Source organism: Salminus brasiliensis, chromosome 17 (genome assembly GCF_030463535.1).
Source record: "Salminus brasiliensis chromosome 17, fSalBra1.hap2, whole genome shotgun sequence".
Classification (NCBI taxonomy): Eukaryota; Metazoa; Chordata; class Actinopteri; order Characiformes; family Bryconidae; genus Salminus; species Salminus brasiliensis.
In genome coordinates, this window is record NC_132894.1 from 4,568,838 (window position 1) to 4,594,039 (window position 25,202).

At 42.6% G+C, this 25,202-nt stretch overlaps 1 protein-coding gene across 1 annotated transcript; it reads left to right on the forward strand.

Annotated features, from left to right (window-relative positions):
• cers1 (ceramide synthase 1) lies at positions 1-23,920 on the forward strand. The gene is made up of 7 exons (XM_072660877.1): positions 1-1,284; positions 14,768-14,927; positions 16,468-16,648; positions 18,536-18,697; positions 18,858-19,005; positions 19,602-19,741; positions 22,718-23,920. Exons 1-7 carry the CDS (start codon positions 1,030-1,032, stop codon positions 22,758-22,760), a joined length of 1,089 nt encoding a protein of 362 aa, XP_072516978.1. The 5' UTR covers positions 1-1,029; the 3' UTR covers positions 22,761-23,920.
• Positions 23,921-25,202: the final 1,282 nt, after the last annotated feature.

A 25,202-nucleotide genomic window follows, 5' to 3' on the forward strand; every position in this document is an offset into this window, starting at 1 on the left:
CTGACGTCACAGCCCCTCTCTGCGTGTTTTGGCTTCGTTAACTTTATATTAGCGCGTTTAACTGATCAGGACTTTCGCTTTTCGCAGCAGATTTATTAAGTTATCCGTCGTGTTGATTTTAAATAAGTGTTTTAATCCTGTAGACTGGATTACAGCGACTACCATCGGGACATCCACCGGCTTTTCTCCTCTCTCACGTTTCGTCCAGCCATCACAATGTGGACGGGAAGGCGAGGACATCCATAGGCGAGGACCATGCGGGGTTTTGTAGCCACATTATCTGCCGTGTTTTTCCAGCTCCGTTTATTTCCAGGGTTGGTTTGTTGAGGTTATGAGAAATGAGGGCGAATAACGGAGGACACGGATCCGTGGTTTGATGTTGGTACCTAGTCTAAACCAGCCTCAGCTCAGATATCTACTATATCTACTATTAACGCCTATACTGAGCTAGTTAGCTGAATTCGTGAGAAATAAGAGTACTAGGCTTTATAATGATGGGATATTCAGCCCTTTTATAGTCGAAATTGGCTATTTTCCTCATTTCGACAGCAATAAGAGCAGCAGGGATGTCCATTTGCATCCAAATGATGCTGTTTTTTAATCGGAGAGAGATATAAAGATATATAAAGAGCCTAATAGTGTGGTTAGATATCTATCCATCATTAATTCTGAATATAACGATTTACTTTTACAATCTGGACTGTTTAATCGGTTAAAATAATAATAATAATAATAATAATAATAATAAAAATATTCGAAATCTGCTCAATTTTATAGTTAAACATTATAAAATAGTTTTTTATTAGTGTCTTATATATAATTAAGTAGCCGAGATAATTAAGCTCCTCCGTTAAGCAGCTTAACGTGTTTTCTGGGGGCTAACGTTAAGCTAACCGTTAGCTATAGCTTTATATTGAGGAAACGTTGGTGACCCTAAAAAAAAAGAGGAAGCAAAAATAGCCTCAGAAACAACAAAATAAACCTTTATTATTAACTCGTAAGAGCAGCGCTTTGGGACTACGTGGCGCTATGGAAGGAAGCACCGGGCTGAGTGAGGGTGGCGGTGTGTCCCTGGAGCCCCTACCCGGCTACACGGAGCTGCTGAGCGCCTCTTACCGCACTCTGCTCGGCGCCCTGAAAGAGTGCGCGGACTGCGGGCTGGAGCCCTCAGCGCGCGCCCTGCGCGAGCACGCGCACCTTGCCCCCTCCGAGGTCGCCCTGTTCTTCGTGTGCGCGGTGTTGTGGACGGAGCTGCGGAGGACGCTCACGGCACACGTGTTCGAGGTAAACGAGGTGGCTTTATTGGCAGAGATTGCACACGAATACATGCATGTAGGAAATGAGCTGTAATCGTGTTCAGTGCTACATAGGTTGGTCAGGACAGATGACCCAGACCCAAAGCCAAAAGCATCCTAATGCAAGACTGGTCTGATTAAACTGTGCAACTGAACTATAAACAATGCAAAATCCTGCATTGTACAGCAACGCTATGCAACACTAATAATTCAGCCTAAATACTACATTATGACATTTTTAGGCCCCTATCAGCTGCCCCTGGTCAGCTATAAACATTTGCCTAATACTGATATGCTATTATTAAAGTAATCCATATTAATTGGCTCTCCTCACTAAGTAAACCCAATAGTCGTAAATCCATATATTGTGCAATAAGTCGATAACGTAATTATCAGGCCTGTATGACAGGCCTATATAACACAGCCATCAGTGAAATCTGTGACTTACATTTTCTCATTAAATGCTGCAGTGAACATCTGGTAGAACATCTGGAAGATGTTTAGCAACTGGAATGAGTGGGAAAACATCATCATCACACCACGGTTCCTTTTAACTTTTGCCTTGACTTGCAGCTACTAGACACTCAACTACACGGCTACTAATGCACTCCAAAAAGGGGTTTATTGGCTTGAAACTGTAGTGGAGTTGTTGTACCGTTCCATTATGGACCATTTAAGCATCCATATGATTATATATACAAGTGTCATGATTCTATCTAGAACCATCGCCTTTGCTAAAGAACCCTTAAGGAACCCTTTTTTTAAGAGTATAGGTCTGGGTATTGAAATCTGATGCTGCACAAATGAACTTCCATCCAAACAGCATATTGTATCAACACTAAAAAAAAATGTGTGAATTATTACACCCCTGAGTCCGGATCTAGGTCGGCTGTGTTCGAGCATGCAAATGTAGAACTTCAGATGCATGAAAGTGCAGACGGACTGCAGGAGTAGGGGAGGAACTCTGCTGATATACAGAGTGATGAGTAGATATGCTCAAATGCTGCAACTTCCTGACCACACAGTACGTGGTTGACTTCACCAGAGGCACGCTGTTTTCTACTGCGCAAGGAAAGGAAGAGGATGCTCTCTCAAGGCCTGCAGACAGAGAGGCTCATGGGAGGCCTCAGAGTGGATATATGCACGATTAGTCATTTAGGTTTCTAGAGTTCAAAGAGGCAGGGCTTTTGAGCGGCCTTAATTAGATAGAAAGCCAGTGTTTGGTCTGAATTCACTCTGGGCTTTTAACTGGCTGTTGGAGGTTCTTGTTAAATATTTGAAACAGTTGTGAAACATTAGCTCCGTCTCTTGCACTCTATGTTTATTAAACAGCATCGGAGATGGTGAAAGTGCTGGGTCATCAGCGAGATAGTGTTGCAGAAAATGTGAGTGTGTGTGTGTGTGAGTGTGTGTGTGTGTTGCTGGTATCTTAAGGCATGTTGCTTCGTGTAAGGAGCTATCTAAGCACTTTGACCACCAAACAGAAGTCTCAGTGGGTGCAGTCTTGACACGCTTGACACTTATCACAAGTTACTGCGCTTACTGTAGGCGTAAATGTCATTGTAAGCACATACACTGCAAGACTTCCAACAAATGCAGCACTTGTAAAATGAATGTGATATATGGAAGCAACCCAGGGGCCACCAGACATTGATTTGACATCAGGAAGATGTTGGACAGACATTAAGTTTTAGTTGAAAATGAAAACCAGGTTAACAAAGGCTTTGGTTGGAAATGACCAAAAGTCACACATCCATCATCCACCATCGGGTTGACCTGAAGCCCCAACATTAGACAGACGTTGAATTCTCTACTTAATATCGTGACTTAAAACCAGCAACATATTAACTAAGGCGCTGCCACCATGAGCCAAGGATCTCTGACTCATGAGCTCGAGTCCCAGGTCATGGGATCAGCAGCCATCAGCAGCCGGAGTCTGAGAGAGCACAATTGGCCATGCTCTCTCCATGTGGGTAGATGGCTCGCTCTCTCTTCGTACATCACCTGCCTATATTTTAACATTATGAAGCTAATCAGACACTTTGGGGTCTGGGTTGGGGTCACCATACCTCAATGGTGTGATGCTGGCTGGCATGTGCATCTAGCTAGCCAATGTATCACAGCTGGGTACCCGGTGCTTTCCTCCACCTCAAGAGGTGATGGGTATGTCAGAGGAGGCATGTGTCAGTCCTAACCTTTCCAGTGTCGGGAGCATTGCGTGTGATGGGGGAGAGTGCTGATGTGTGGATTGGGTAATTGGCTGAATTTAATATAAATAAATAAATAAATTAACATTGGCATGTGAGGATTTTTGGAAGATGAGGACAGCTAAAAATCAACAAATTATTGATGTCAGCTGTCACCAGTGCTCTACGCCAAATTGATGGCATTAGACGTTGCCCTGACATTGATTTTTGCACCCAGTATCTTGACCTACATTCAACCAGATAACAACGGTGGCCAGCCGGGAAACCAGGTCCTCCTTCAGTTCACATCAGCCAGTAGAAACCTTTCAGAATGCAGCTCTGAGGCAAGCTTTCACATAAAGTAGCACTAAAGTAGGCCTGAGATGAGCTTATTCCGCTGTAGCTCCGGCTGCCGCTCCTGACTGTTACACCAGCAGATCAGCATAAGTCAGTTTTTATGGCTTGGGTATCAAAAGCGTCCAATCCTGCCAGGTCAGTGGCCTTCAAATTGTTTACATGTTATTGTAGCGTGTGTGTGATAAGTGCTGGGATACGAAGGGCCGGCCAACTGGCACGAGCACATGAAGTGCTAATCTTTGGCTCCTCAGAGCTTGTCCTCAGGGCTTATGCAAAGAGATTATTATTAGGCAGTGTGGTCAAAACAAGTCACTTACAGGCCACATCGAAAGCGTTAAAGGCTTACATTTGGTGAGATGCACATTCCTAGTTTCAGTGCATTTCTTTAGCATTGTAGCTTGTAAACCTACATGTTGGGTTTTCCAAAAGCCTCTTAGCTTAAGACTGTTCCTAAAGGTGGCTTAGAAAGATTTAAGTTGTTCTTTGATCTATAAATAATAAGTACATAATAAGTGTGTGTCTTTGGTTGGGGTGGGAAATGCTCACATGCAGCTTTACAAGCCTATTTACCACCCTGTTATTTCATATATTCAGAATGAAACATGTTGGTTGTCCTGTTATTAATGGCTCGTGATAAAAATGGTAAGTTCTGCTTTTATTGGCTGATTTACGTCACCGAGACACAAGCCTAGCCAGCCTAGCTAGCACTACAGAGAACTGCAGCTAGCGTTAGCTTTTAGCCACTCCGGATGCTTCGGCACACCTGATAACCACAAGATCTGTGCTTCAGTCTGCTGGCATCAGGTTTTAGCCTTTTAGCCTTGCTTTTATTTCTGACTCCAATCCCAGGTCATGGGATCAGCAGCCATCAGCAGCCGCAGTCTGAGAGAGCACAATTGGCCATGCTCTCTCCAGGTGGGTAGATGGCTCGCTCTCTCTTCGTACATCATCCCCTAGCTAGATTTTAACATTATGAAGCTAATCAGACACTTTGGGGTCTGGGTTGGGGTCATCATACCTCAATGGTGTGATGCTGGCTGGCATGAACTGCAGCTAGCGTTAGCTTTTAGCCACTCCGGATGCTCCGGCACACCTGATAACCACAAGGTCTGTGCTTCAGTCTGCTGGCATCAGGTTTGAGCCTTTTAGCCTTGCTTTTATATTCCATATTGCGTTTAGGCTCAAACGGCTATTAAATAATGGTGTATGTAAATGCGCCAAGACTGTTAAGTAACAGTTAGATGGGGTTAGCTTTTGGAAGACGACTCAACAGTATTTGAAGTTCACGATTTGTCACATTATTCAACTATGCCAAGCTATATACAGTCTGGGATTCCAGGGCCCTTTATGAATAGTAGATGGAGCAGGGCAGCATTGTGTGGTGTGTTACAGGCCAGATTTGTTACTGGATTGGATTGAAATTAAGCATTTTCTGCTGATACCCATCAGTACCATCATTTTCCTCCTTGCTTGATTTCCAGTTGCAGTTATTGAAGCAGTAGAACAGATATTTCAACAAATGCCTAACATTAACACTAACCCTTAAGGTATTTATCATTGACTTCGTCCATTATGTCCATAAGTGGAATGTTCGGGCTGGCAGGGAGCACCAGTCTTATTATATATATTTTTAGAACTTTATTTTAATCATTTTGTTGGCATGAGAACAAGTTCCTGACCAGTTCTTGATTCAGCAGTAAGAGCTTATGCAAGCGTAGCTTTTACTCAAGTCTTTATGACCTCCTTGAGGAAGCTGTGTCCTAGAGCAGACCACACTGGCCTTCACATCAGTTTTTCAGTATGTTGAGAAACAAAGCCACCCCAACCAGCTGGTGTGCCATTTATTAACCCCTTAGAAGCCCACAGTCCTTCCACATTTTCATATCTACATTACTGTCATAAATAACGTTTCAAAGCTTCATAGGCCCTAAAATTGAACCCTGTGGGACTCAATAAAACATGCTACAGTAAAATGATTAACAACAAATGAACAATAGCTCTGCAGTAGGATTAATATCAGAATAATAAACCTAGGCTTCAAGGTGTTAGGAGATGAATGTGCTTATCAGACCTTTGTCTGCTCTGACTTTGCCTTCTAGCTGCTTACTTGCAGATAATCCAGACACACGAGGAGAAGCAGTCAGATTGCAGCAGGAGCATCACCGTGATCAGAACGGCACATGCTTTGCCTGTAGTAACCTGTGGAGACCTCTATGTACTTACTGAAGTATACACACTCTTACACTCATGAAACGAATGCCCCATAGGTCATAGATCTGTAAGTGGATGCAGTTACTTCACATTCTTTTCCCGTACTAAATAAAGGAATGTTTACATAAATTGGGGCTAAAAATGGAAAGCACTGGAAACATTGTGGAAGAGTAACATTCATCTGTGTCCTGGCCGAACTTAGTTAGGAAAGAAATGGTCAACAGAAGGCCTATACAGCTTTATTTGGGAAAGATATTGGACTTCAGACTAGACTATGGGTGTTTTCACACGTATAGATGGTTTGCTCTGGTCTGAATCAGTTAATCAGAGGTTTTTGGTTTGTTTTCACCACCCAACCACCCAAAACCAGGGTCCAATTTAACCGGGCTACAAAAAAATGCCCTAACGCTGCTTTCACACCTATTTTATTTATTAGTTCAGAGCTTCTGAAAAATAGCAGGTGTGAAAGATTCCTCAGTTCAACAAGTTTAATATACACTGGAAATTTTAATTGCTTTTACTTAGGTTATAAATTGGTAGTCAGTAATCGGAAAGTTTGATTTTGCCTCTTATTATTTTTTATAAGGCAGTCTCCTTACGTTTTAGATTGAATAACATTAATCGTTGAATTAAATGAGGAAATTTGTTTAGGTGTGTTTGTAATGTCTGAGGATATAATCTTAGGTCAGCCAATTTTAATTGGTGCCTGAACATCCTGTACGTTCTGTAGTGGCTCCCTACTGTTCCTCCTCAGATGCTACTCACATCCCCATGGACCCGAGTTCAGAAGAACAGAGCGTTTTTCTCTCTTTTCCCGCTGCCTTATTTCTAGGCTGGTGGACCAGTACATGCAGTGCTCATGTGGATGTTATTAACACAGTTATTAACACAGTTTACATCCTTGAAGGAACAGAGCAGATCCATGAAAGGGCAAGGTACGCTCCATACCTGTGCAGTTTGAATTCAGCACTTCACTCCCAGGACCTCGTTACAGGGACTATGACCCTTAAGCTATTGTATATATGATCACTGTATGAGTCGTAGCTGGAAGTTAAGGTGCACTATCTACAAGGGAACAAACAGAAAAAGGCAAAACCGGCAATTTGAACCTTCCACAATTTTAGATTTTAGTCAATTACCCAATGCACTCGTTAGTACTCTCCCCCTATAACCAGTAATTCTCCCGACACTAGGATGGGTTGAGGGTTGACACATGCAAAACCAGCCACCACCTCTTCTAAAACTGCCACTGATGCAACGTCACCGGGCAGCCAACGCGCTCTGAGGAAAGTGCCGGGTACCCAGCCCTAATGCACAGACGAGCAGACGTCTGGCCAGCATCACACTGAAGTGATGTGGGGGGAGAAAGCAAGGCCAATTGTGCTGTCTCAGGCTTCGGTTGCTCATGGCAGGCAGCATGTCCTGGGATTTGAACCAGCGATCCTCAGGTCATGGTGGGAAAAACCCTCATTCTTACATGACTGACATCCAAAGTATCCAATACACTTTTGTTTACCATTTACTCAAACAATGATTAAAACATGCACTCTTTAAGGTCATAAGCTCCAAAAGCTTCATAAGGTCCATAAGGTTTGGTGGGGAACTGTCACAGTCTGTGACCCCAGCTCTGCTTACTATTCAGCCATTGAGGTGGAGCTGTGTGAAATCAGCTCTTCAGAGATAGATATTCTGCTAAGCCAAATGTTTAAGTTGGCAAGCTATCCTGAGGTTTGCTCTGGACTACCTTAAGTTGAACTAGATTCAGTATGCTTCACAGTATCCCTCACATTGTTCTCCACATGCTCTATTCAACACCAGCCTTCCCACTGGTATGGGACTGGTGTGCTGTACCTTTGCCTGTCGTGTCTTGAATGTTCTCCCCTATTTAGACTCATTAAGCTTGTTAGATCGATGTGCGCTGGGTTTTAACAACCACAGTAATGGAAAAAGATGCTTAGCTTAGTGGTTCTTGCACTTACACACTGCTGGAAGATGCTAGTGAATGGTGTAAATAATTTAAATGGGATGTGCAATGGAAAAACTCACTTTTTTAGTGCTTGTGCACATGCATATTGGTAGCAGGAGTGCCCACCAACCAACAAACTGTAAAACGAGACTGCCCAGTCAGTGTTTCTGTGTTGCAACCCATCTCAGAATTATACCACCTCCTCCCACTACCTTTGTAGAGGCAGCATTTCAAAAGGCAGCCATGGGTTAAAATTGTCAGGAAGCAGGCAATGAGTTTTCAGGCTACAAAAAGGTCAATCCTGATGTAAGTAGATGGACAGAAAATGTTAAGGAGGCGGGTTCAGTCTGAGTGCTACAGGTAAGCCCAGCTGAGCAAGAAGGAGAAAGACAGAGATGTGAACTCAAGGTGAAGTAAATGTGAAGGTGGGGTGAACAGTGGCTCATTATCATTAAAAGTAACTGGCACTCAGACTGGCACTGGACGTTCTGAACAGGGCTGTTAAGACAGGGTGAGAATGAATGCTGTGGTGCTTGTCATAGACATTTCATTAAAAGTAGAGCTGGGCAATATGACGATATTTTATCATATCATGATAAATTTTGTTATTGTGAAGAATAAGCTTTTCTAAGCATATGGAGGAGACTGTTAGTGCTTAATAAACACTGATCAGCTGCAGGTTTCATTACTAACAGTGTAATTAGACTGGGTTCATTAGATGAAGAGCAGCAGATGTTGAGTATAAATCACTGTATTCAGTACGGGAGAGGATCTGAATAGTAGTTTATAAGAATCTGTAGCTACTGATGTGTTTAGTCTGTGATTACAAATATTGTGTGTAAGTCTTTAAATATCGTGATATAGTATTTTTACCATATCCCCCAGCCCTACCCCCAGGGTCCTGTGCAAATTTGTGGAAAGGGGGTTTAAGGTGTTAACTTCAAAGATGAACGTCTATGTTAGTAACACATGCTAAAATCAGCAAAACAAGGCTCTGTTTAGAGCTTAATGCCACTTTGGAGAGTGGCACGGGGCCATACTCTGCCCTGAGGGTAGTTCATGCCATGTTTAATTGCTGCTGAGGGTGGGACTGGGCCTCTATCAGCTCTAGATGCTTCCTTCCTTTTGGTGGTGCATCAGATAATTGCCCAGCATGGCATTAGCTCCACTTGTTTGTTTTGGGGGGTGGCGGTGGTTGTCAGTATACTGCCATCTGACGGGGAAGTAAAGGGATACTTGTCCCCAGGTGCCTCCAGAAGAAAAAGCAGCTTTATTGACCAGATCGCCACATGAATGTCCTTCTGAGTTGCATCACAATCAAGAGGCCTAACGAGGGGGTTAGCTTTTGGTATCTTGATTGCTTCTGTGTGAAGATCACGCAGATGTAAAGAGAAAGGAGAGACATGGAGGACAGTGACAGATGAGAAGCTGCTAGCTTGGTGCAGCTTTTGCCTGATGATGATGATGATGTTCCTGCGACTCAGGCTGCCCTTTCGGAGTGGTTGCTACGGAAACTGCAAGTTCATCAGAGGTCTGTCAAAGAAGAAGCAGAGCAGAGCGAGGATGAGTTTCTGTGCACCAGTCTGGTTTGAAGACTATCTGAAGGACTTGAAGTCCAGCTTAGCTGAAATGGACCTAGAACAAGGCTGGCCAGCAATCCAGAGACAAGTCCTGAGTCCAAAAGACCATTATGAGCCTGCTTAGTTGGACATGGTTCTGCCTTGTCATCTGTCCCTATGTCCCTACCCAGACCTGGGTGTGGGACGTAACCAGTTTGGTCTCAGTTCTTGGTCTGCAGTTCTGCAGTTCTGCAGTAACTTCATGTAGCCCCCTTATCCCCTAATTAACAAACCGTCCAGAAGAAATCGTCTCGTTTGTTGTCATAATCCTTTCTAAGTGAAGTAAGACGTCCCTCTAGATTGAATGGGTAGCTTTCAACTGCAACATCCTGTTTTCCTCCCCATTACGCTGCCTTTGTACTTGAAGAACTCTGTATTCATAGTTAAAGTACCCTGAGAAAGGCCTAAACATCTCCTCGTCTGAAGTGGCTTTTCTTCAGCAGCTGTAATCCGTATGAAATGACTGTGACTGCTGTGTCTGGGTAGTCCCAGGCTCCTGAGGCAGAGCTGCTTGCGGAGGTTGTGGAGGTTCTCTGCAGTGCTGTATCCCCTGGCAGCAGTAATGACAAGCCGCAATAGGGTAGCAGTCAGGCAAGACTGCTAGCAGACAGATTGAACTGGGACTGGAGTGAGTGGTGAGGAGAGGGAATGCACCGCTGACAACTGGACTCTATAAATAACCCTAGCAGGGAGGGATGGTGAGTCGCAGGCTCCATGTGGAAAACCCTGCTGATTTAAAAGGGAATGACTCAGTGAAGGCACTCACAGTCAAAAGGGCTGCTTATAATCTTCTTAGCCTTTCGGGCCTCCTAGCCTCCAGGCAGTCATGGACAACAGCCGTTTAGAGACACACAGCTGTTCAGAGGTTCAAATACTTGTCTAAACCCAGTGGAACTCACTCCGGGGGATGGCGTGTGGGTGTCTAGATTTCCTTTGGAATCAAGCATCCATACAACCCATTCACCCACCGACCCACCCATCATCCATTCATCTATCCATACACTCATCCATCCAGCCATCCATTCGACAACCCACTGTCTTCCATTCATTTTTCCATCTATCCATCCATCCACTCACCTATCCATCCACCCATCATCCATTCATCTATCCATCCACTCATCCCTCCATCCATCCATTCAACCACCCACCATCTTCCATTAATTTTTCCATTTATCCATTCATTCACCCATAGATGGAAAAATTAATGACTGATGGGTTGGTTGTTGGATGGATGGATGGATGGATGGATTGGTGATCTATCCACCCATCCAACCACATACCCATCCACCCATCAGTCATTATTTTTTCCATCTATCCATCCACCCATCCATCTATCTATCTATCCACTCACCCACCATCCATTTATCCATTCATTCATGTAGCCATCCACCCTTCCATCCATCCATCCATTCATTCAGCCACCTACCCATCATCCAATAATTTTTCCATCTATCCACCCACCTATCATAAATGAATGAAATTAACTATCCATCCACCCACCCACACACCTACCCATTCATCTATCCAACCACCCGCCATCCATCCATCCATCCATCCATCCATCCATCCAACCACCCATCCATCCACACGTCCATTCGCCTTCGGTACTTACAGGGGAGCTAGCAGAGATTTATGACCCTAAAACTCTAACAACCCTGCCAGAATACTCAGTTAATACATTTTGGGGCCCCTCTAAGTCAAAGACCCTCATAATATTTCTAACATTCCCTGACATTTACATTTGCAGCATTTAGCAGACGCTCTTCTCCAGAGCGACTTACAAGGTTACTTATATTACAGAGGTGGGGCAATGTAGTGTTAGGAGTCTTGCCCAAGGACTCTTATTGGTGTAGCACAGCACACCCACCCAGACCAGGAATCGAACCCCAGTATTCCACGTGCTGTTATCTGTTGCGCCACACCAACCACCAACCACACCAACCGACATATGGCCCCCTGAGTACAGATGTCACTCTTGGGTTTCTCACGGCCTACATATCACATATTTCAGCCTGAGGTCTACGTTGTGCATACTTTGGGTTGGATTTGAGAAGAACTTGTAGGCTTGTACCAGGTTTGGATTCTGAACTAGGAAATGGTTGATCAGAATAATCTCATCTGGATTTGGACCAAAGTTGTAGCTTTAATTAAAGTTCTACACCCACTCACTTAAGCCAATCAATCTTGATTGATCCCCCAAGGGGGAAATTAGGGATGCTGCTGTCATGTAGCACCACAGTGTGGTTTGGTGGTGTCTTGCATATGCTTCCTTGCCCATGCAATGCTCATCAATGACTTTGAGGTGCACAGGAAAGTGGAGATGGTGTGAAACTGGATACAGACACTGTAGATAAAGACACTGCAGCAAACAAAGCCTTCACTTTCATCTCTGATTACAGCGGCCCTCAGCTTGGGTGTCCGCATGTGGTCCTGAGCGGGATAGATAGTCTGCCATGTAAGGAGATAAGAACGAATGTACCGTTTCTGCTATTGGCATACTCTTGAATACAGCCACACATGTGAGGGGACACGTAGTGCACCTTAAGCTAAAAGGTCTGCCCAGGAAGTGCATGGTTATCTTGGCCCAGCACATGTTGAGAAGTAGTTAAAGTCACTGACTTCCTGTTTTCTTCCTCTTTTGCAAAGCAGAAGTATAAGCAAAATCAGCAGACGATTTCTGAACTGTAAATAGATACTGCATACAGATATATTCAGCTGTGTTATTGCTCAGTACAAGCACAAAGCAATGACACCCCTTCTGATAAATGCATTCAACTACTTCAAGTTGTACCCATTGCTAAAAAAACAGATGTACAAATGCACACACACAGCTTGTCTAGTCCCTGTAGAGAATTACTTAGACTATACTGCAAATAGGACTATCTGAAGCAGATAAACAGAAACCTATTGGCACCATGCTGCCTAATGCCAGGCGTGGCCTAGACGGGTATAAAGCCCCCCAGCATTAAGCTGTGGGGCAGTGGAAGAACTCAGTGTTCTCTGAAATGATGGATGATGCTACATCCAATGTTTTTGGGATGAGTTGAGGAGTTGGGGTTGACCTCCTGACCCCACTAACGCTCTTGTTGCTTAATGCAATCAAATCCTCACAGCAATGCGCCTCCAAAATCTAGTAGAAAGCCTTCTTCCCTGGACAGTAGAGACAGTTACTTCAACAAAAGCAGGATAAGCTTTTTCCAATACTCTTGATTTCAGAAGAAGCGTACGAGTGAACATGTGTCCAAATACTTTTGTCCATATAGTGTATACTCAGATAGATAGATATGTACAATAAGTGACTGGCATATCTCTGCTTCTTTGGGTTTTGGCTACTTGATGGATAGTATCCACTTATACTGACCTGAGATCTGTTTTCAGAGCCAATTATAACGGTGTTGTTTGGTAGCTGTATGTTTATATAACAGAGTAACGGAGTCTGTTTTAGAATGTGCAGAAGTTAAATTCTTAAACAGGACTAAAGTTAAGACCAGCTTATTGTGACCAATGACATCTTTCACCCTACTTCCTGTTTGGCTGACGGTATCTCTCTATAATAGGAACAGGCATATTTTTCCGGATGGTTGCTGAGGTCAGAACTCAACTAAGGCACAACAAGATTTGCCGCATTAGAAAACAAAAATAAATGATTTTTTTAAATGCAAATGACGTTCCAGTCAGGTCGCAGTACTGAAACTGCAACGCTAAAGATAGTACACAGATTTTCATTTCTGTTTACTGTTAGATTTAAGTGCAACGTTTGATCCACTAGACCATGACGTTCTCATTTCCTGCCTTAAAATTGGGTTGTTTTTTGTGCCGAATGTGCTTTGTTATATATCTTCAGAAGTTTTAGAAATAACTAGCTGAGCTTAATTATACATGATCTAGTTTATGGTGTTCCACAGGGTTCTCTCTTAGGCCCGTTTTTGTACATGCTACCATTTTTATGTTAGTATTTTAGTTAGGTGTTATTGAATGTAGTTGGTTCATTGTGTATATATATATATATATATATATATATATATATATATATATATATATATACAGTGGGGGGGGAGTTCATCTCAATACTTTGTTATATATCCTTTGTTGGCAATGATAGAGGTCAAATGTTTTCTGTAAGTCTTCACAAGGTTGGCACACACCGTTGCTGGTATGTTGGCCCATTCCTCCATGCAGATCTCCTCTAGAGCAGTGATGTTTTGGGGCTGTCGGCGGGCAACACAGACTTTCAACTCCCTCCAAAGGTTTTCTATGGGGTTGAGATCTGGAGACTGGCAAGGCCACTCCAGGACCTTGAAATGCTTCTTACGAAGCCACTCTTGTTGCCCTGGCAGTGTGCTTGGGATCATTGTCATGCTGAAAGACCCAGACACGTTTCATCTTCAATGCCCTTGCTGATGGAAGGAGGTTTGCACTCAAAATCTCACAATACATGGCCCCGTTCATTCTTTTATGTACACGGACCAGTCGTCCTAGTCCCTTTGCAGAGAAACTGCCCCAAAGCATGATGTTGCCAGAGGCTTTTTTTTTTTATCCCACGAGCTGAGATCTTGCGTGGAGCCCCTGATCGAGGGAGATTAGCAGTGGTCTTGTAGGTCTCCCATTTTCTGATTATTGCTCCCACAGTAGATTTCTTCACACCAAGCTGCTGCCTATTGCAGATTCAGTCTTCCCAGCCTGGTGCAGGTCTACAGTTTTGTTTCTGGTGTCCTTCGACAGCTCTTTGGTCTTCACCATAGTGGAGTTTGGAGTGGGACTGTTTGAGGTTCTGGGCAGGTGTCTTTTATACTGTTAACGAGTTCAAACAGGTGCCATTAATACAGGTAATGAGTGGAGGACAGAGAAGCCAAATACTTATTTTCCACCATTATTTGCAAATAAATTCTTTAAAAATCAGACAATGTGATTTTCAGAATTTTTATTTCTAATTTTGTCTCTCATAGTTGAGTCTACCTATGATGTCAATTACAGGCCTCTCTCATTTTTTTAAGTGGGAGAACTTGCACAATTGGTGACTGACTAAATACTTTTTTCCCACTGTATATATATATAAGCATTTCCTTTACATTATTATAGACATTATTTAATTATTAAATACTAAGACTATGCTTTCTTATGTTCTCTATACAGCCCTTTGCATGGTGGTGTCGTCTCCAGCCCAAAGATGTGGCAAAGATGCCAGAAAGTGCTTGGAAGCTGGTCTTCTACACAATGTCATGGTCCTACAGCACCTATCTCCTCTTCTTCTCCAGCTACACATTCTTCCAGAACCCTCCATCCGTGTTTCATGGTAAGAATGACGGCGTCACTTTGATTAGGTTTGATTCAATCTTTGAAAAGTGAAAGATATACTTGTAAAATGTAAATAAAGTGATTTACAAAACATTATATAAAAAATAAAATAAAAAACATGAAAAAAAACCCACTACAAAATACAAAAAAAAGTCATGCCTGGTACATTAATCAAAAGCCTGCTTAAAAAGAGCAAAAACCTCAAATGCTAGATCCCCACGAATCTTTAGGCAGGAATGCTGAACAGACAACAAATTTTACTTACTAAATTATAGTGTATATATATATATTATTAATTGCAGTGTGTGTGTGTGTGTTTGTATATATATATATATATATATATATATATATATATATATATATTAGTAATTGCCTTTATTGCAAAACAATCATATATTGTGCAGCCAGCCCTTGTCAGCCTTGTCAGTCATGGCAGTGGCATGTGTTGATTTGCTGTTTGAGCTATTCAGTGCACAAGAAACATGCTTATCTGAAAGCCCTGTAAGACTCTCTTGAGTACTAATGGTTGTGAAACTTAGAGAAAGATCCAATCAATAAACATTAGCCACAGAAGCATCACATACATCATGCTAATGTGTATCAAATGTCCCCTGAGGACTGTCTTCCAATACGCTTACGCCATCTTCACACTCAACGTTCCACCAACAGCTATTACTGTTGATAAGCCCTGGAGAATTTCTTTGCCATTTAGGTTCCTCTGTCATGCATGCTTAATAACTCCTAATATTAGGCCATTGTGAGGTGATGCCCCCAATCGAATCGAGTCTCCTGATGCTAAGTATCAGCCAATACAGATTGAATCTGATCCTTGAGTTTGTATAAATGATACAGCCTTACTGATTGATTTAGTTTAGTACAGACTTTTCTTAAAATGACTGTTTTATAGTGTTTAATATCTTATAATCCAGTCTGACTCTCCTCCCTGACCAATCAGCTCCCAGCTTCTTTAAAACACTGCAGTCAGGGTTGGTTCAAAACAAAGAAATGTGTTCGTCTCTTCTGCTGGTTCTGTTTTCATGTTCCACTGTAAAATAGCTCCACACTGCAGATTCTCTTTTATTTACCTTCTGAGAACGCCTGCACCGCCTTGAGGCCACCAGAACACTGTGGTAAGATTCGGAACTGGATTGGGATTAAAATAGCCAGTATCCAATCTATTAAAATTTGCCTGGATCTACCCCAATGATTTGGTTCATTTAGTATTTTATGTACCTTGTATCTGGAATGTATCTTTGTTGTCATCTCCAAAACTGCAACTTTACAGGAGAAGGAAAAAAACTTTTTAACTTTCAATGGATGTCGATGTAAAAAGATTTTATTCTAAGTCGTTTTGGAGCATTTCTATTGGTCCGTTCATTATGAAATTCTGAGAAAATGTTAAGAACAACAGCCAGATTCACATTATGTCAAAAAGTGAAATACGGCAAAAATAAAGATACAAGGTTTTTGCGTAACAGTGACTGTATGCTTCTAAATAACTGAATTTTTAAAGTAAATAATATGTTCTGCTCGTGTAGACTGGAAGAGCGGGATGTCTGTGCCCACGGATATCGCCATTGCCTATCTGATCCAGGGGAGCTTTTACGGCCACTCCATCTACGCCACAGTGTACATGGATGCATGGAGGAAAGACTCCAAGGTCATGGTGCTGCACCACATCATCACGCTGGCGTTGATCACCTTCTCCTACGCTTTCAGGTCAGAAAAAGTCTTAACCTTTAAGCGATGTGCACCGTAAATCAGTGCTTCTCAGTACAGCTGTATGAAACTTTTGTCATAGTTGTGATCTTCACATGTGATTAAGGAGGAGGAGGAGAACAAGATGGCTTTATAAACACCAGATGTGTTCTTCACAACCTCCTGGCTAGCTAGCAGAGCTTCAGAGCCTACTGTGAAATCATCAAAAGATTTCTGATTCGATTCAATTTATCGATTCATTTAGGGATATTTCAGTTGCAGTATGTTCTGTTTGAATATGAAGAGATTTTCAGAGAACTAATGTTGTAAATGTACAAGGAACACTCAACCTACCATTATTAAAAAAACTGTGTTAAATATTGTGTTTTAAAATATTGTGTTTATGTTTTAATATATAATATTAAAAATACAGCATTAATATGAACCCTTCAAGGTTGTGTCTTACTGTAGTGCTACAATGAAAAAAGTATGCAATTGCCTCACTCAGCAAAGTCAACGCACAACAGGTTGACTATTCGCAGCGCTGTCCGTCATGATAGCTGGACCTTTGTTTGCAAACTCTCACTCTTCTCCATTCGTCGTTGATATAGTGAGCTGTAATTGTGTATGAATCCATTGCTCTGGATGTCCAGCTATCACAGGTCAGGGTATGCTAATTTTAAAGATCAATCTCAGGCTTATACTAATCGATATCGGATCAAATGAAGATCGATTTGAATTGAAAAAAATCGATTTTCTAAACGCACCCCTACTCTCTACCCTTCTTTGCTGAAAGACTGAGAGATTGGCATTAAAGTCAGGTGACAGGCAGCTCAGAGGAAAGCTCAGATCCCCAGCTCCAACACAACATCTAACAAACACGTGTGCTGACCAACATCACACTAGAACTGAAGGATGGGGAGGAAGTGCCATCAACCCACCCTGGAGAGAGCAAGGCCAATTGTGCTCTCTCTGACTCCGACTGCTGATGGCAAGCAGCATGACCCAGGATTTGAACCAGTGATTCTCGGATCATAGTGGCAGCGCCTCAATCCTCTGGATATGTTTTTTTTTATGATGAATAGACCAATGACTGTAGAAAACATGCACAGCGCAACGTCTCTCAAAACTGCAGCAACCACAGATCTAGCACCTCTGCTGGCTGGGTGCAGAATGATGTGTAGCTTCACCCATCCCCATATGTTTCAATGACAAAACAGCCCCGCCCAGTTTCCATTTCATTTTCCTCCTCTAAACTGTCTTTCCAGTGTCTCTAAATTCCAACAGCTCATTTTAGATTTCCCCTCAGAAATCAGTAGTTAACCCCTTATTCTTCTCTATCGTACGTAGGCAGGGCTACGCTTAGGAATGACAGCCTTGGCTGGAAGAGACCAGCCGTCTGCAGGACCTACCTGCATGGCGCCCTTTCTGTTCATTACACGGTGTAGCTGAGTTTTAGAGGAACTCACATGAGCTGCACTTTTACTGTTGGAGCGTCCACTTACCGGACAAACTGGGAATCCCGGGGGAAATCCACTCTGCTTCTGCGCTGCAAAGCTCAGTGAAGACGGTCTGAGACACGCTTTGTCTGGGAGAAAGGGCAGGGGGTCTACCAAATGAGTAGGCGAGTCTGGCGCTGCCTATGGTTAATATGGCTGACAAATTTGGGTTAATTCTATAGAACAGAAGGGAATGGAACCATAGCGCCCATGTTTTCTACAGTTACTAGAATAGACCAATAGAAATGCTGCATAATGACTTATTTTACATTGACGTAAAATTTGGCATTTTGGAGATGCAAGGTTTTTAAAGTGACAGCAATGATTTGTGCTACATATCCCATGTCCTAGATGTGGTGAGGTTTCCGAGGCTGACTGTTTTTTCTGTGTTATGGTCTGCCTCTAAAAGATACCACAATATAGGTGTTCTCGTTCTGTTCCTCCACGACATCAATGACATTCAGCTGGAGTTCACCAAACTCAACGTCTACTTCAAGACACGCGGTGGCAGCTACTACCTGTTTAACGACATCCTGTCCAACATGGGCTCTGTGAGCTTCAGTATCACCTGGTGAGACCTACAAACACACACCCCAGTGTTTACTTGCACTAAGAGTGTCACCATGACAGAACAGTGGTTTAATTAGCCATCTCTGGAGAAGCTGTTTGAATCTCGACTAGCCTTCCTCAGTTTGCTCTTTCCTCTCCCCTCTGTTCCCTTTCCACTACAGGTTCTGGTTCCGACTGTACTGGTTTCCCCTCAAGGTGCTGTATGCCTCCTGCATCTCCAGCCAGCAGTCTGTCCCCAACATCCCTTTCTACTTTTTTTTCAACGCCCTGCTGTTCGCCCTGCTGCTCATGAACATTTACTGGTTCCTGGTAAGGATAGCTATTGCTTAGACTGGATAATGCAGCATGCTCCAACCTAGTAGCTACAGCTCACTAGATAGCAGTGTTTGCACCATATGTCCAAATGTGTGTGGACACCCCTTCTATTGAATGCACTCAGCTACTTTAAGTTGCACCCATTGCTGACACAGATGTGCAGATCTGTGCACACACACCCAGCTTGTCTAGTCCCTGTAGAGAAATACTGCCAATGGAGTAGGACTCTGGAGCAGATGCAGATGAACATGAACCTGTAGGCACCATGCCCATTGCCAGTTGTAGGCTATAGAGGGGTATAAAGGTCTGCAGCATTGAGCTGTGGAGCAGTGGAGCTGTGTTCTCTGGAATGATGGTTGGTGCTCCATCCAGTAATTTTGGGATGAGGTCCTGACCTCACTAACGCTCTTGTCACTGAATACAATCAGATACTCATAGCAGTGTCTCTACATTATGTGGAAGCCTTTCCTTGCTCCAACAAAAGCAGAATTAACTTAAACAACTCCCTCAATTTCAGAAGAAACAGTGCATGAGCCAGTGTCCAAATACTTTTGTCCAAATACTTAAATATTCTCCCTTGTGTTTTGCAGTTCATTGTACTGTTTGTGGTGAAGGTTCTTACTGGGCAGATGAAGGAGGTCAATGATGTACGTGAATATGAGGAAGACGACTTTCAGAAACTGCTCAAAGCCAGGAGGGACGACAATGGTCATCAGGACTCTGGAGAAGGGTAAGACACACTGAACAGCATCGGTTTCTCACAGATTTAATTTTAGAAGCGGCCTAGGTGGACTTAAGCTTTCTCTGCTCCCCTCAGTACACCTGATGAGTCTTCGATTACACGTCTCAGGTGAACTAGGAGCTGAAATAGAACACAAATGTGATATGATATGATATGAATATCTGAATTCAAGTAGATGGAGCAGCTTTTTCCAGATTGACTCTGTGTATTGAACTCTCCCTCCAGTCAAATTAGGAGATTTGGTTTGTTATTGTAGATTTCAGGCTTGATGAAACAGGCCTGAACGAGACATCTGACATGCAAATCTGTTATGAGCATGTTTGCATTTGAAATCGCTGGCTTCCACAGCTTCTACCAAAAGCCCAGCTTTACAGTACCTGTAATACCAGAAAGTACCTGTGCATCATGACATATTCAAATGACAGTATACCTATGCAGCTGATGATTGACTCACAATGACACAGTCCATCCGTACCTTCGGTATGACTTTAGATTAACCCCTTAACACTCCCAGGCTTATTGCACACTAAAGTGTATTACTCAGTAACTACAGGGGCGTCTGTATAAACTGATGGGGCTATTCTCTGGTAACAGAAGTTTGTAATAACACTTTTGGCCCACCAACAGTGATCAAGATCTTATAGGACTTCTATAGTCTGCTCCTCCTACATAATCGTGAGTTCGAGCGGATTTGCTTTAAACCAGGCGGGCAAAAACAGTCTAGGGGTCCTTCAGGAGCACACAGGAGTGTGCTAGCCTACTGTCGCCAAGCTGTTTGTGATGCATCTAAATTGTGCAGTGCTTAATTTTGTTCTGCACTTTTTGTTGCATAACATTATTGCGGTATGTAAGAAACACGGAGGATAGGGCCCTGCAGCATTGAGCTGTGGAGCAGTGGAACTGTGTTCGCCAAACTGATGGCGGTGCTCCATCCAATACCTCAGGAATGAGGTGGGGTGGTGATCATCCAACATCCTGACCTCAATCAAATCTTCATAGCAATACTCCTCCAAAATGTGTCCCAATACTTTTGTCAATACAGAGCATCTCTGTAGTATCTTATTTTGATATGCAGATTGGATTTAACATTATGTTATGTACTTGTAAGTTACTTGATGACTGGCGTTGAGACATAATGGATTAGCTTTCGAAAACCAGCTTTGCTCTTAATGTAGTCTGACTGCTGAAGCAGTCCTGTAGTCCATTTATATGTAAAGGGCTGGATGCTCTCTTAGAGGGCTTACTGATTTAGAAAAGTCTGTTCTCAGGGTCAGAGCTCAGCTGGCTCACAATAATGTTCAGATATCTTGATAGATACCTTGAGGTCTTAAGAATTGTACTACACTTCCAGTATGATAAGGTGCCATGGTTAAAGAAGCCGTATGTGAAAATTGGAACTTTTACACCACTGCTGTAAATACAAATCATGCTCTGAGCGCCCTCTTATGGACAAATGTACACGTTCATGTGTCTCTAAGAAATCCAGAAGAGGCATCTAGAGGCTCATTTGTACTACAGAAATGAACATGTCACTGCCTGCATACTTAAATCCATCCTTCACGCTGCCAAGCATGTTACGCTATACATGCACTAGAGGGCAGTTTAGAATCAAAGGGTTCTGCCAACAGGAAACAGAATGAGCATATAAAAGCATGTAAAAAAAAAAGGTGTAAAAGGTTTTACCGGAAGTTTCTTTTCTGCCCGAGTTTCTTCAGTGGTTGTGTTTCTTGTGAACTAATGGTTGCCCTGCCTCCACAGTTTTTACTGGTACTGCTCCGTACACACAGAACGTGCACAAATACAGACAACATGAATGCATAGTATGGACCGAAGGCTCCGTCCGTATTCTTATCCATATTTAATGTTAAATGAGCCTTAAAGATAAAGAAGCATGTTGGGCTAAGTTGGTAGAGTAAATGCTCGGGTTACTCGGCGTTACACTGCTAGTTCTGGAGAGAGGTTCTCCTGCAGCTCCACTGAAGTTCCATAGTGCAGAAGCAGGGTTCCGGCCTGGATTGGGAATGGCAGAGATGCCCTGTTACAGTCAGTGGAGCATCAGCATGATTCTGAAGCTGCTGTTTTAACCTAATGTTGCTTTAACCTATCAGACCTAAACCTCACAGTCCTAAAACTGAAAGTTCCTAATTGTTCTTGGTTAGAACATGGTTCTAGGAGTAATATTAACAGAGACTGAACCGTTTATAGAACCGCAGATCCAAGCCAAGAACCATGTAGAAACCTTTATTTCTAAGACTGTGAGACATTAGGTCTGATGGTGTTGATTATTTAGGAATCTTAATATGAGCCAAATGTTCTTTAGCCAATAAATGTTTTCCCTGGAACTCCCTTGTTTGTTTTAACCAAGAGACATCTCAGGAACCTTCATTTCCATAGACTTTTGAGCATGAGGCAGTAGGCCTGATTGGGTTTGAGATCCTCGGCCTAAGATAGAGGCTCTATACTCATTGAAGAGTTACCCTGGAACTGTATTTCCAAGCCAAGAACCTTTTAGGAACCTTGGTCTCCAAGATGGTGAGATGTTGAGATGGTCTGACAGGGTTAAGTCAAGGGTCAAACTATCCACCCTCTAAACCAGGGCTGTGAAGACGCTCCAAGAGGAAAACAGAGCTGATTAGAGCCTCAGTATTTGCAAGCACAGCCACATGCCACAGTCCTATCACTTCCAGAAGATGTTCAGAGTCCTCAAACACACGTGATTCTGAGCTATCTGTCAAATCTGTAGCTTTAAAGAGAGGCTAAGCTCCAGCTCAGCTCTATAGGTTGTGCTGACAGACTGTGACCTGTGGCTCTTGGAGATAGGGATCAAAAAAGCACGGAGTTGCATAAGCGTGATTATTGAGATGGCCTTATCTCTCCGGCCTTGGGAGAGGTGATATCCGTATAGCTCACAGTCAGCTCTTTTATAACTCCTTTATTCTGCTCTCTCTCTGTCTCTCTCTCTAGGAAACATATACAGAACGGTTTCAGGAAGGAGAAGCATCTATAACATCCTTAGTACTGCCACCTGCTGGTACTTAAAAAGACTGCAAGGAACACAGGTGACCTAGTTTAACTCTGACACTCCACAGAGTCCAGCAGTTACGTTGATTTGTCCTACAGGGGGTAGACATCATTTTAGGCTGTGGTACGTTCCTCTGTTCTACACTTATCATTTTATTGTGTTTATTTTAAAGATTAGAGCACTGTGAATGTTATTTCAGGTGATTATTATTATAATTTTTTTTGTATTGTTTGAAATATCACATAAGACAACACTTTGGAGTAAAGTGAGCATGAACTGCTCAAGTTCGTAAGAAAACTCTCATGATTAAAAACAGGACAAAATGAAGGATCTGAGGAAATGAGGGATCTGCTGGTGGTCCAGAGCTGTAATCACGGTGGCTTTTTATTGGTTTATTTGTTTGTTTGTTTTTTTTTTTTAACCCGTGTGCCGAATACGTCGTCTGAAAGTCATCCGGAGTCTGGGTGTATGGATTTGCTAGGGCAATGTGTACTGATTTTCAGAGTGCACCGGTTACTATTGACCAGGCTTTCAAACTGCCTGGTCAGCTTTATTAAGCCATGAGTAAGTGACCGAGGTATAGGTTTGTAGGTAGAACACTTTTACCACAAGGATTTACCACAAAATGAAGGAAAGCTAATTCTTACATCCTTGTACAGATGATGAACTGTCCGTCTCCCTTTTTTTTCTTTCTTTTTTTTTAAACCCTGCATCTGTTGTTGTGCTGAAATGAAGGCATGCATGTTTCTGACTGAATGCAACCTGAATGGCAGCAAGAGCTGATCGACTGGGCTGATCAAGATACGCGTGAATACTGATGTAGATGAATATTTAGTGCAGTATGTCATGAAACCAGTCAGAACAATCCTTTTGTAGAGCAATGAATCCTGTATATCACAATATGTATGCATATATGATATTCCAGACTGCATGAGAAATCAGGATGCATTGGAATATTAAGAAAAAATGAATGAAAGTATCTTCAAATCTTCCCATCCCAGGTCAGTCCTGACCCCAAACTCTGCACGTTTTTCTTTACTTACTAACAGGCCTAGCCGGGGTTCCCTCTCTTTTTAGGAAAGCACTTTCCAGGACGTATATACACGTCAACATACATACATACAGTGAGTTACTGTCTCCACTGTCCAGGAAAGGCTTTCTACTAGATTTTGGAGGAGCACTGGTGCCTCTTCCAATACGTTTGGGATTAGAAGAGGCACCAGTGCTCCTTCAAAATCTAGTAGAAAGCCTTTCCTGGACAGTGGAGACAGTAACTCCAACAATAGCAGGATAAACAGTGTTTTAATACCCTTGATTTTGGAAAGAACAGTAAGCAGGTGTCTTAATACTTTTGTCCAGATTTTTTAATGTAAAGCTCACTGGTTTTAAAGCTCAATTGGTCCAGGACCTTACTAATATGTCCAGGACATTTCCAGCATCTTCTTACTTTTCATGTTTCCATCACTGGAAAACAAGGCGATACGTTTCCAGGTTTTCCAGGAGGAGTGTGAACCCTGCTAGCACATCAGCGGCTTGTAAATTTATAATAATAAAATCACTAAAAACACTCATTTCGAATCCCCAGGACTGGACTGGGATAGGAGACCGTCCCCATTCAACAAGTCAAACTATTGGTTTACCAAAACATGAACATGCTTATGGGTTTTGCATAAATCATAAATGCATAAACCAAGCAGCTGCTTGCATCGACTGAGTAGATGAGAGGATCATTAAGAGCCTAACCTTCCATCCTCAGCTTCAGTTAACTGAGACTTTAATTAGCTTCAACTGTCTGTTATTTCTTCTGATGCTGATTTTATTCTGAACTGCTGCCGTCTTTGATTTCTGTGGATTTTTTGGAGAGCGTAATTTGGCCTGGTCCCCTCCATCCTTTACATAATTTTTTTTGTTATAATTATTGATTACTAATGAGATACACAAAGGTGGAGCAGTGGCCTAAAATCAAATGTCGGACCATCCGCACAATTCGGACTGTGTGCGATTACATGCACTAAAAAATCTGTTCAGAATCAGATTTCTGTAGTTATCGCACTAATCAAGCAGTCATGTAAAAATCACATTCAGATTGCTTAGATTGGATTAGGGCCTAGAACTCTAATAAAGCGAGCTGGATTTTAGCTCAGTAATCAGATTTCTCAGAACCTGATTTCTTTTGCTTTTCTCAGTCTGCAGTCTTTCTCAAACGAAGATCTAGATTTGCAGATAAAGTGGGCTTATGAGCTGGTTGCAAGGTAGAAATCTGATTATTGCCTGACAAAATCTGATTTTCCGCAGTTGTCAATTGTCATCGTCAATCCAGTTTTCATCATCATGCAGTTGAGCTGCACAAGCTCACACTTTCAGACTGTTTAGGACAGTTAGTTTTATCATTTATTATAATATTGATCAACAACTGCGCTTCAGAAT